This window comes from Pygoscelis adeliae, unplaced genomic scaffold (assembly GCF_000699105.1).
Source record: "Pygoscelis adeliae isolate BGI_AS28 unplaced genomic scaffold, ASM69910v1 Scaffold353, whole genome shotgun sequence".
Lineage (NCBI taxonomy): Eukaryota > Metazoa > Chordata > Aves > Sphenisciformes > Spheniscidae > Pygoscelis > Pygoscelis adeliae.
Genome location: NW_008824445.1, coordinates 2,348,873 through 2,362,449, shown reverse-complemented (window position 1 = coordinate 2,362,449; position 13,577 = coordinate 2,348,873). Strand labels below are relative to the sequence as shown.

General features: G+C 40.7%; 1 protein-coding gene across 1 annotated transcript in view; it reads right to left on the bottom strand.

Annotated features, from left to right (window-relative positions):
• Positions 1-13,577, bottom strand: part of GPR133 (G protein-coupled receptor 133) — a 159,651-nt gene that overhangs the window by 60,041 nt on the left and 86,033 nt on the right. The window contains exons 14-15 of the mRNA XM_009320954.1: positions 10,625-10,698; positions 8,594-8,717 (exon numbers count right to left, since the gene is read on the bottom strand). Coding sequence (XP_009319229.1) covers positions 8,594-8,717; positions 10,625-10,698 — 198 coding nt within the window. The remainder of the gene's footprint in view (positions 1-8,593; positions 8,718-10,624; positions 10,699-13,577) is intronic.

Sequence of the window (13,577 nt, the reverse complement as noted above, 5' to 3'; positions counted from 1 at the left end):
AAGAGTGAGAAAGAGCAAAGAAAGTTTACAAAGCAATGCTAGAATAAACACATAGGCTGATTTATCTTCGTTCATCTGATGGGTAAGGGCTGTCTAAACTGTCTGCAGAGATCTCTTCAGTTAAATAAACTGTCAATGGTAATAAACAAGGACCAAAAAAATTGCAATGCCTATCCAATGTTTAAATATGCAAAACAAAAGAAAAATTACTGGACTAAGGCATTATTATTTTTATGCTCCCAGCAATGAAAAGCATGCTGAGAACAGTAATTATATTAAAATTACAAAACAGCAGAAATCAGAGAATGCCACATTATTTCCATTTCATTGTCCTATTAGAGTATCCAAACCTCAGCTGGCTGAAAATTTTAAGAAAAAAGGTTATCATTTCAGACTGCTATTTTAATGCCCTCGAGTGCAATGTTTGATTAATAACTGCAATATTAGATTTAGGAAAACAATGCTCCAAACTTATAAATTACACACCCATGCCCCATATTTTTAAAGCATTTGACAATATTAGGACATTTTCAAAACAGCCTTTATAAACACGAATAGATGCACTTTGTTCTCAGTCAGCCATATGTTGTCAAAACTTGCTGTCAAACTCAGCTATAACAGTGAAAAAGAAAATAAAACCACACATATTGCCCCAAAGAAGAAATCTGGGATGTTTTTCCTTTTGTAAATAGAACCCCACAGCCAAATCCTCAAGCCTTTTCAAAATCATGGGCTCCCTAAAGATGCTATGAGTTGTCTCTACAGCTCCAGCTGCAAGATCAGAAGTTTTTAAATATTTTCCCCTTTACAAATGCTTCTCTGCTTTCAAGTCCACCGGTGGGCAGCTTGACCTGTATTGATTGATCCTCCCTTCTGAATTATGGAACAAGAACTACGAATGGGATGAAAACCAAAGCAATTTCTAGCTTTAGAAATGCAGAAAATGTGTTTAAAAAACTAAACAATTTGTACCACAGATTGTACGACGCTATTACTTTGCTGGAAATGTCCATCCACATGTGAACTTTATAGAAGTCATTTTTATATCCTCACAGTTGGAAAAGACAGAAAGAGGAAAAAAATAGGGGAAAAAACCAATTTGAGAGAATGGTCTAGGAGCCATAAATATTCGAGCTGTGTCCTGCATTGGTCACCTGCGGGAGGGGGACCCAAACGTCAAACTCTATTTTGCTGTGGGAGACAATGTTTTCCCCCTTTAAAAGGATTTTTGAACTCTGGGTCCGCAGGTGTCCACCATCCTTTTGCTGAAATGACATTTATGTGGCAGATGGTACAAATAGCCTGGCATGCTTTGTAGTTGTTGGATCGCTATAAAAATAAAAACTGCCAGATGGCTGGCATGTTTCCTGGCAGGAGCATAGGGCCCCACTGACTGATGAGAGGAAGTAAAGCTGCCCAAAATAAAATAATAGCGTCTGAATTTTCTTTGGAGTCCTTTTGAATTGTGGCTTACTCTGTGTTGGGTTCCTTGTGATATCCCTCCGTCTGACTGCACCAGAGGAGCGTTGCTCACGTCTCTCCTCCCGATTTCATCTGTCCCTCCCACCCCAGGAACAGGACCTCTCCACCAGCCATCTCCTCCCCAGCGGGAGGTACCGCTGGGTGCTGGGTGCAGGAGGCGGTGTTGCAGGTTGAGATCTCCCCAGGCTCTGTGCCACTGGACGACGCCTACTTGGGGGAACATCTCATCTCCCATCCTCTGCTGTTCCTACCCAGGTTCAAGCCTGCAGCACAGCGGAGGACCGTCGTACTACAGCACTACAAGAAAACCACCACAGGCAGCATATCACCCTGGGTGCCATCTACTTGGACCTTCCCCAGAAGAAGCAAACATAAACCAGTGTAAACACGTCAAACTAAATGGATTATTTATTTTTCCTACTGCAGCTATATTAATGCACCATTGTCTCCCTAACCATAACATTGCAGGGCGGCTGGGGTTTGTTCTGACTGCAGCGAGAGAGGTGAGGCAAACCTGGAGCACAGTTCTGTGGATCAAGGAAGGAGAAAGACAGATGTGAACCCCCGAGAGTGCGGCTTTAGCAACAATTTGCTATGAGGGACTTTTTTACTCTACCTCAGTTTCCCTCATCAGAAAGAGAAGCTTGATCAGAGCAATGAGTCTCGCAGAGGAGGGGTACATGGATTAGTTAATATCTGCACAACTACTCTGAACGTCCCACTGACACTTTTTTTTGGGGAGATGCAAGGGTAAAATTCTCAATCTCACTAACTTGATCAGAGTTGTGAAAAGACATCTCAACCGAGTTTCCAAATTCTGATCACGTGTGACTTTAATTACACCCATGCAACCTCGCAAAGGCAATCGAGGGCTGAACATGTCCCTTCAGGAACATTCTGATCATCTTCGGTCGCATTTTACCTTCAATTAATTATTTATCCATTTAAACCAGTTGATCATCACTAATCTCCAAAACTCCAAATAAATGCTATCATTTCTCAAGTTAAAACCAACATGATAAATGAATCCCAGCAAGCAAGCATGAATTTGGGCCAGCCGTGATACAGACGTAACAGCAGAGTGATAAAACCACAAACGATTTCAGCATTCCACGTGGGCCAATTCATCAGCAGGCTAACAGGTCAGTGCCAGGCTGACATCTGAGCACCACATGGTTGTAAGTTTTTCCAAGATGGTTATTTCATTCCTGAAATAAACTTGTTACAACTGCTAATCCCCTGCATCACTGAAAGGAGCTAAACTGCATACATGGGTCTCAAGCTAATCAGCACTATTGTTTGTACTGTTCTTTCCCAATCACTGCGACTTTAGTGCGTTCAAGCTCTTGCTGAAACTAATATAAAATCTGGAGTAGTGTTCAGCTACACTTGTAATCTGCGCTCGGTTTTAGCTAATTCACAGCATTCAAAGTTCTTTTTCTTCACACACGGCTGTACAGCACAGAGATATCAGCGTGGAGGTTCATTTTGTCACATTTGATTTAAAAACCCAGAATTTAAAATTTTTCTTTGTGACCTCTATCTTTCAGTGTCATTCTTTGAAATATTGGAATAAAAATGCTTTTTCATCTCAGCAGATTTCAGTCTCTGGAGATTACTTCCAGCTGGCATACAGTAGAATAGTGACTGAATTAATGTAACCTGTTTTGAGTAAAGATCAAGAAGAAAAATCAAGAACTCGCAGCTTGTTCCTAAGAACTTTCTTGCATTTCTATGCTTCCTGGAAATTAGACCCACCTGACAGTCTGCTCCATAAACATCTAACAATTCCTCATCTCACAATACTTCAAGTATTCAAGAGAAAGCACCATCAGATGCAAGATATCCTACAATTTTGTTGCTATGAACATCTCACTGAAACAAAATGAAATCCATGTGAGACACTGTAATTCCTCCCCAAGCCAGGTGCATAAATTATTAACATAGTTCTGTACCTTATAATAAAATTGCAATGCTAAAGAATCTTGAGAATACATAAAGGCATTTACGCCCACAAGAAATTCACAAACTGTGTAAATATATATAGAGATCTTCTGCATGTTGGTGAAGGTGTGAAAATGAGCACAATTTTGTTGCTATGAACGTCTCACTGAAACAAAACGAAATCCATGTGAGACACTGTAATTCCTCCCCAAGCCAGGTGCATAAATTATTAACATAGTTCTGTACCTTATAATAAAATTGCAATGCTAAAGAATCTTGAGAATACATAAAGGCATTTATGCCCACAAGAAATGCACAAACTGTGTAAATATATAGAGAATCTGCTGCATGTTGGTGAAGGTGTGAGCTGGACCAGTTGGCCCAGCTGGTCACCAGTTGGACCAGTGGGTCACCAGTTGGTTAAAATGAGCTGGACCAGTACTAGCAGGAAGGGAGGCACCGGGGCAGGTTCCCAGTGCGTCAAAGCTGACAAGGTCTGGATCAGCTATTGTTCTGTAAGTGGAAAAAGCTAGACTTAACCATGTGAAGGAACAAAGAAAGGGAGTTAAGCGAGGAGATTCTTGCTCAAATTTAGCATAACTCAGAAGAAAAAGTCACCATCCTTGACAAATAGTTATACAAGCTCAGCGCTCTGGTCATTAGAAATGCTCACCGCAAGTATTTATGTGGCAAGTTACTTCTGAGGAAGGTCACTTATTTTCAGTACTTGTTGCTTAGAGACACCTTGGCTTTTACTGAACTCAGAGGGTATGCCATACGCTCCGGTTGTGAACAGCAACCTCTTCCAAAAACTGCAATGTCTCATTAATGGAAAGCTTATGGTTTGTTTGTTGGGTTTTTTAAAGCAAAAAGAAAAATCAATCTCGTGAAGAGGAGCTGAGTTCTTGGATTTCAAGAGTTCATGGATTTCCACATCAACAGTATTCTCCCTAGGGATGTTCTCTCAGGTCTGAAGCTGCTGCATACATACTGGTCTGTATTACATCTCTTTAGAATTGTCGACATCCCCCTCTTTGTTTTTTTATTGTTTTTTGTGCACCTGCCTGCCTTTCTGCAAGGGATGGCAGAACTATTCATACCTGGTTTTACTGTTCTGCTGCGTGGTGCATTAGGTTAAAGGCTATCATGGTGCCCTTGGAGAGAACATCTGCCTGGTTGTGCTATCCTGAGAGCTGCATTTATCCATATGATGCAGAGAAAGGGAAACGATACTTTCCATAGGAGAATGGAAGTATAAAGCACCCAAAGTAGAATTCCCATGAAGTCACACTTTTGTACCAAAATCCAGCTTTTGATGTAGTTTTCAGTTTTTCAGTTTTTGCCAGTTTTCAGGCAATCCATTTCCAATAATTTATTTACATTTTTCATGAAAAGCAGACCCCTTTTTGTAAGAAACAGAATCTAGACAAAAAATAAACATTCTGTCAAAAATAGTGTTCGTGTGGAAAAATTTCCTCCAGTTCTATTTGTATGGCCACAGTTATATAATAGCTGTATAAAAAGAACTGTTCAAATGTGGGCAATTGCATACTCCCACCCTCTCTTTACCTTCTCTTATATTATCTGTGAACTTCATTTATGAAAAGAAAAATAAAATATACAAAAGTTCAAGATCAAATATAACATCATTGCAACAATTTCTTAGGGCATTGACAACCTGGTATTCCAACGGGTGATTTATATGGGCCCTTTGAACCTTGGCTCATGAATTTCAGAACAGGGTGAATAAACATGTATATGTGTTTAAAATCCACAGCATTTTAACATTTACTTAACAGGGTTCCAAGGACGCCTGGGACAAGTTTCCAACTGTCTGGTTGATTCAGTAGGCTCTATTGCTTATACACATGAAGCAAATACTTAGCAAATGTTTTAGGAATTCGTAACTGAGCATAGTCTGCTTGTATAGCTCAAAAACCAGGCAGCTTGTCTCTGCTCAAATCTTGACTTCATGCCAGTTACACAATGAAGATGCCAATTTTTTTCACTGGTTAAAAAAATTACTACCCCAAGATAACCCTAAATAGTCAATTTAAAGGGTATATCTTGGTCAAAGATTTGGGGTGAGATCTTCTGATGAACTCTGAGACAGGGACTACGTAATAGCCATACAAGAGGAACTGGAATTAAAGCATATTGAAGGGATGACATCCTTCATTGGCTCGTTAGCGGCAATATTACCTGAGACCCTGCATGGGCCCACTCTCATTGCCGCCTCGCTGTAACATCAAGCTTGTACAGGTGATGGGAGGGCACGGCAAAGCAGCCATGTCGAGGCATAGCTCAGGTTCATTGCTCTGCAGACCAGCGAACCTGAATTTCTCCATGCCACAATGCATTTATAAATTCTGCCAACTGAGGTGCATGCAAAAATTATTTTTAGGTGAACTTTAAGAGGTTAGAAGTGAATGCATATTTTCTACCTAGCCTGCATAATCTTCCACTGAAAGCTGAAGCAAGCATTTCGAATTGTCATGGATTTGTACTAGGAACATACAGACTCTATACTGGAAATACCTCTATCAACTTTCAGCATTTCACTTTTCCTGCCACTAATTTATAAATTCCCTTCTTTTTCCTGTTCAGAAATGGGATTTTAGGTAGAAGGAGTCAAAATACAACAGAAAATTATGGGAATTAAGTTTCACTTAAAAAAAAAAATCCCTATTTTATGCAGACTTTTACAGTACTATGTCACATAGGGAATGTTTTTATGCATCAGAGTGACTAGGTCTTTGTGTCTCACACATCCACGTAATATCTCAGCAGCACTTCCATTTTGTTTTCTAAATTATCGAAAGGAAAAAAAAGCAATGCAAAAACATTCCATGCAAACTTTGGCAGATGCAAATGCATTAGACCAGAAAGTTAAGAAGGGAGAATATACTGAAAATAGAGCCATTAAACGACTGTGAGGAACTGGACAGTCCATTCACGTCCAGCCTTTCTTAGTTATGCATTTCAGATGTCTTTAGGAAAGCTTGATTCCCAAGACTTTGATATAAAATATCTTTGATCTCAAATTACTAATATTGCCTAATATTAGAACTTATTGCAGCATCTCATAAGTCATGACGATCTCAAATCTGTTTATTTGAAAGTTAGACCTTTCAGAACTATTCCCCAGTGGAAAATCAACTAATCTTTTACCGTCATTTAATTGGTGGACATCCTTTTTAATCCTGGCTAAATCCCTGTATACTGCTCTTTAAAACCGGGTTAATGATAGCGCATTTCTCCCATTCTACTTTTGCCTCACAAGATGGGAAGCTCTTCAGGCAAAGCTGCATTTTATCACGAGTACGAAGAGTTCCTAGAAAAATACTTGGAAACCAGCTGGGGTCATTAGATGCTTTACAAGCAATAAAGATAATAATGGTTAGATAAAAACTGGGTGACCTGAACAAGATACCCCCATCTTCAAATGGTTAGACTAATAGAAAAGGCTGTGGGTATTAATTAAGCTCTTTGGACAGCGGACCATCTTGTTCTAAACTGTGACCCTGACTTCAACGACATTACACCCTCTAACCAGGATTACCGTGTGAGTAGTTGTGCTAACAGTGTTACTGAATCAGTAACTCCTAAGAGCAGCCTGGGATGCTTCACTCCTTGAAAAGGCTTCAGAGGTGCTCCGTGGTAGAACCCTGGTAAGAGTTCCCTTACGCTGCAAGCTCACCTTTGTATCTATCTGCAGGAACCTCTGTGCCGCCCTCACGAGCACATGCAGCCCATCCTGCAGCAGTAGCTGTCTCGGCAAAGCTACTGCCTAAAAGAAGAGCAAACCCATCATTCAAACCAATTAACAGGAGCCTGAGACACGGCCATGTAGTCAATGCATCCACGCCAACAGAGCTGACAAAACCCCTCTAGCTGTACCACAGAGGACACCACGCTTGTTAGCAGCACACAGTGTAAATGTGACAGTAGGACTCCTACTGTCCTACTGAAGCTCTTCTTCAGTCTGTTAATTTATATTATTAGGATGGTGTCTGTTGAAAGCTGAGAATGTGCCAGAGAGTATAAATTTGACAGACAATTAGTATACATTTCTTTAAATATATGGTTTGTAAATGATTTCTATTATACATTCATTATTTATTAACCGAGGGATGTCTGAACAGGGCTTCATCACTACCTCCACTGGATCCTCCCTGACAGTAGCACACCCAAATAAACCAGCAAAAACATATTTCTCATGCTCATGGCAGTACTGGCTGTCTGCTAAGATCCAGGATGGGGTTGACCTTGCCTGGTGCTGAGTTTTGCAGAGAGAGTCCTTCAGCAAGCACAAACCAGCACTTCATCTGCAAGGAGCAGACACTCTGCTCCATCTCTGAGGAAATCTCAAGGCATCATAAGGTATCATGAAGAGAAGAACACGTCTAGTGAGGAGAGCAACGTGTTTGCCATCAAAGCTTCATCTGAAAGCAGTGATGAGTATGAACAGCAAGCATAAGGTCCTGGGTAAACAGGGAAAGTGTCATATTCCAGCTGAGGAGAGGCTTGCTTGATAACTCTTGGGACAAAGGAACTGAGCATAGAGAAAACTATACATAAGGGGGTCACTCTCAACTCTAAAGCATCATTTTCTTTCTCATGCTCCTTCTACACAAGCCCCTGCTTGGCAACAAGGTGAAGAAACAGCAGCAGGGAGGCACTTGGAAAGCTGGCAGAGACAATGGTAGGGGCCAGCTGGCAGCAGAGCTTGCTCACATGAAGTTCAAGCTCAGCTGTTCATATTCCACAAGTCTAGTTACCAAAACCCTTCAACAGCCACATCTCAGCTGTCTCTGTCTTGAAAACTTATCATAAAACCCAGGGTCATCTGTACAATGTCCTCTAGTGCTTTCCCTGCCTAGTACTTTAAGAAATTGTGACAAAAGGGTGAGAATAAAGTAAACAGAATTCCCACCTACCACAGATGTGCTTCATTTCATGCTCTATTTCAGTTCCCAAAAGTTTTAAAAAATAAATATAGTCAAGTAGTATTAAAACATCATCCCAGAAAGCAAGATGTGGAATAAATCTGAGTTGGGCAAAAATGAGCCCAGTTCCAATCACTTACTGATGTGGTGTGAGGATGCAACTGATGTATTTATGCTTCATTTTTAACAGACAGATTTACTCCTTTGCGTAATCTCACCTTCAGAGGCACCACTTGCATCAGAATGGCGAAGTTAGTGAGGTGGTTACAAAGACACACTGAGTAGTTGAGGTCCCCACTCTCACGCACACAACCTTCATTAGACCAAACACCAGTTCCATTGCTGCAAAGCACACAAAAATGGAACATAATTGCTATCAAAATGCATCTTATCAGGTTAATTTGACATGCATTGTACTATACAGGAGATAAAAAGGTTTGAAAGCCACCTCAGGCTGGAGCATCTGCAAACACTGCTAGTGTCTTCTCAATTCCATCTTGAAAACAGTTAAGGAAAATACTGACCGGAACAGGGCCCAGATCAGACCCCTACATGAATGTCTCTAAAGATTTCTTCCCAATGAACAATAACTGCATTTTTTCTTTACATTGTGCAACCCATTTATGGCATTTCACCTAGACCCATATTTCTACATTCTGAGACCTATAGTATCAGGCAAGTCAACAATCTTGCAAAAGTCAAAAAAGTCAGCGTATCATGTCTGCTGCCTCTCCCCTACCCGCTGTCCCACCCATCCTGTCAAAGTAAGCAATTCAGACTGACTGAGCATGATTTCTCCTGACCCATCCATGTCAACTGGTTTTTGTCACTTCATCCTCAGGGCCAGCAAGAGCAGCTCCTGCTCCACTGAGGATGCGGCTGGGCTGGCTGAGCGGCCTGGTCCCAGCGCTGCGCAGGAAAGTGATCCTCATGGGTCTGCTTCTTCCTGGAGCCAGGGAAACCCAGAGACCCCTGTGCTACCGCGGCCCCGCAGCGGAGCGGGGACACAGCCCACTCCATGGGCTCAGGCACCGTAGGTCACCCACCCAAACTGCCTGCTTCTTAACCATTTGTGACTTTTGATATTATTCTGGTCCTGAAGCGAGACTGAGTGATCTGTATTTTTCTTGGTGCTTATTTTAGAGATAGGTATTACCTCATCCTTCCTCTGTCCTTTGGGACCTCTTTGAGTTCTCAAGGAGAGTATCGTAAGTCAGAAACCAATTGCTTATTCTTTAACTACCATGCACTAGGGAATAAGACCATCTTGACACAAATAAAACTCATTTGGAAGGACAGATTTCAAACTTCAGTTTCTATCCTGAGGCAAAGCCTCAAGGGCCCGAGCCCCAGCAGAAAACAGTACAGGAACAATGCCCCAGCTGTATTAATTCGCTTCAGTAAAATCTGTTTCTAATTTATCGTAATTTGTGAGTAACCATAACAACGAGTAACTGCCAACAGCTGGGACAGTTCAACATACTTGAAACAAAACTTCAATAAAACAATTACAGTGACCTTCCCATGTGCATGCCGGATAGGAGGGATCACAGCATTGCGGGCCATTGCTACATCAATTAGGCTTATACCGTTACGGCTCAAAAACTGTTAATCCCCATGAAATTCAAATTCACTATTTGGATTCTTTCTCAATTGATTCAGTAAGAGCAGCATGTTTGGAAATCAAAAACAGATGAAATATATTCAGAGCTAAAAAAGAAATAGCTACTGCTTTTCCATAGTTCCTATTTTCTGAGTGAAATTTAAGGTGATATTTATGCCCCTCTTATTCTAATTTTCATTCAGGGACATAATATTTCTCCATTCCATGCATCGGCCAAAATTCACAGCTATGAAATACTGATCTCACATGGTGGTGTGACACAGGCACAGATCCAGCGAAAACAATGGCTCTGCTGGAGGTTTGCCATCTTAAAACATCCAAGCATCTGCCCAAGTGGACATACTCATAAACCAAGATAAGCACGATTTGTATCAGTCTGCAGTTTTGATTCCAAAATTTTTCAGTCTCTCCGTTACCTACCTAACACAGGGTCTGTGAATAACAAGTCTCCTATTTATGGTAAGAAGCCACTATGAGATTGTGGGTTTTGTAAATCGGTGGCTCCATTTGTTTAACTATTTCCATGAATGAAAGAGAACAAGAAGAGTATAGGTAATGTATAGCATCACAAACTAAGTGTAATTTAATTAAACCAAGTTAAAGAGTTTGAAATTACGTAACATACCTATAGTCCAGAAATGCACAGTAAAGATGAACTCTGTTACTCTTATTTAGTGCTTGGCTGTATTGTCTGGGAGTCTGCAAGAAAGAAAACATAAACCCTGAAGGAATAGTTAAAAAGGACTAAATTCCACTACTCAACTGCTTTAAATTCTCGTTGTTACAATAACTTCAATAGACTTATTCTAGATTAACACACCATAACTGAAAGCAAATTTTGTCAGTCTTTGTGGCTTTAACACAAACTCCAAACATGCAAAGGCTGGTATTCAGTCATAAATTTACACACTGGGATAAACTCGTGTCACTTTGAGTGAGAAATCTGTGTCCCATTTAAGTAAAGAGCAAACCAGGATTATTTATTGTATATAAGCACAAATATATGTGTTAATTTTTGCAGGATTGGGGCGTTATTCTTCAGCATATATTTGGCTTCGTTGGGTTTTGTTCTCATTGGGTAATAAGAATCTCACATTTTAGGATTAATAACGCTGAAATATGTGCATTACAATGACCAACTCACAGACATTTTCTTTCCACAATAGTGATTATTTTAAAACATACAATCAAATCGAAAGAGCAATGCCATAATTCAAGATTTTATTTTAACACACCTTAGCATTATAATGACATAATTTCTATCTTCCATAAACAGATTTAGCCACTAACTCAATCTCCTCCATTCAGGAAGCTTTGAGACCCCATTCTCCACTCTGTTACACCAGTTTCATGACAAAATAATTCAAATTATATTGGAGTGAAGTAATAGTTTGTTATAGACAAAATATGCAAACTAGAGGATTGCCAGGATCTGTTCAACCCTTTCTAATACACAAATCCCCAAAGTCCACATTGTGTTAGAACCTACCTTAAGGCAATTTTTTAATTACAAGAGTCTTCAACATAAACAAATCACTGGTGAATTAACAGCCCTCGGATTATTGCAACACAATGCTGTCAAGCCGAAAGATAACCAAGTATTGCTTTCCTTGTTTTAGAGAAAGAAAGAAAAAAAACTCCACCGCCTCATCACACTGAAACTCAACCCAAGTACAAGAAGCCCCTGATGCAATTCTCCTTCTCCTCTCCCACAAGTCCGACGAGTGTCAGGCACAAGGTAGCACAGTTCCCTCCTTACTAGCGATAATAAAGCATTTCTGCCTAACCCAGGACATTCACACATTCATACTGGATTTCCACACACTTCAAGTAGCTATGCTGTAGATAAGGCCATTTACTTCTTCTTAACTCACATCTCTGGATAACATAAATGGAATTTTCTTATCTGCTTGAGCAACATCCCTGGACAAAATTTCTAGTTCCTTGACTCACCCTGTTTTCCCTAAGCCTTCCTCATAGAAACAGCTGAGATTGCAGGTCAGGTACCCACAGAAGCAGAGCTTTGTGAAGAGGAAAGACTGCCACTTGTCTGCCAAGGGTCTCTGTTTTCCCCTTTGACTCTGGTGACATCCTGTAGCCTTCTCCCATGAGGGGAGCAAAGCAAACGGTAAAACCTCACGCTCTCACAAGTGTGCCACACTGGGAAGTGATAATGGGGCAAGAGTCACATCCCCCAGCACCAGGAAATATCTCACTGATATAACCCCCAATCTGCTCATGCCACGTTCTTTCCAGGTGTGGTGAGACAGGTGTAGTAAAACCAATTATATGATGTTAATTACTACAGAGGAGTCCTTCCTCATCCGTGAAAGCCCTTCCTCATCACTGGCTGCCCTGTGAAGGCCCCGTGCAAGGCTTCAGGATCAAACGGGTGTGTTCCCTGCTAGATCCATCGATTCTCAACTTCCCGTTCCTTTCAGAAAGCGCCCCACCATGAGCCTCACCTTTAACAATGGCAGGGGTCCTGCACACCTTCCAAACCACAGCCCACCTGTGAAATATGGAGTGTCTTTCAGAAACTGCTTCCTTCCCTCAATCCCACCTCTTGCTGCTCCCAGTATTCTTCAAGAGCACTAGTTCAGAAACTGCAGAAGACTAATGATCCATAACCAATGGCTGGAAAACTGCCTTCTGCAACTTCAGTTAATTTGAAGTTTTGTTGGCAGAGTTCATTCTGTTTTACCAGCAGCAAGGGCATGTAGCATAATGTTTGCCCATTACGCTGCATAATGTTATGTCCATCATGTCTATAGCTTTCCTGAAGTAAGCAACTGAAAGAATCCATAGTCAGTTTGTATTACAAATTATTTCACCTGTATGACAGACAAAGAGTGGCTAAAAAAAAAGAGAGAGAGAGAAAGATCTGCTGTAATAACAGCTAAGATCATACAATAACTGTCATTTCTGATTTGTAAGATATCTCTAGATAAATCTTGATTCTTAATACACTAAATGGAAAGGGCACCCCAGGGCCAGGTTGGAAGAAGACATAGCACTTCAGTTGTGTATCCTTTTTACACAACTAAATCCCAGATGTATGTTTTACGCTCAGTGAAGTATCTCTGGCAAGAGACGAATTATTGTTTTTCTCCATCTTTAACTCTAAACACAGATGATACTCATTAGACAAGGAATACACCAAGTGAGGCTATACAGTCTCTGAGCTGTCTAGAATTGTATGCGTACCCACACGGAAAAAGAATAGATAAATAATGTGTATACAAGAAGGGTCCATACCAATTTGCCAATTTAATTCTCTTAAAGAACATGTCCCATGTTTTAACACACATGACATAGGCCTCACAAGGCTTTTCAGTGCCATTTATGGTAACTGCATTAAACACTCATCTTCGCAGACTTCACCGAAGTTCTGCAACAAAACTGTCATTAGAAAAGAAAGCCCCCCAACACATGAGAAACTGGCTACAATGAGGAATAAACCCTCTCTGATCTTCAACAGCTCTACTTCAAAGTACTCTCTAATCTATGAAAAATGAACTGACTGTACCTCAATACTGCATTTCTTAAGTTAAACTGTGTGTGACAGCTTATATGTG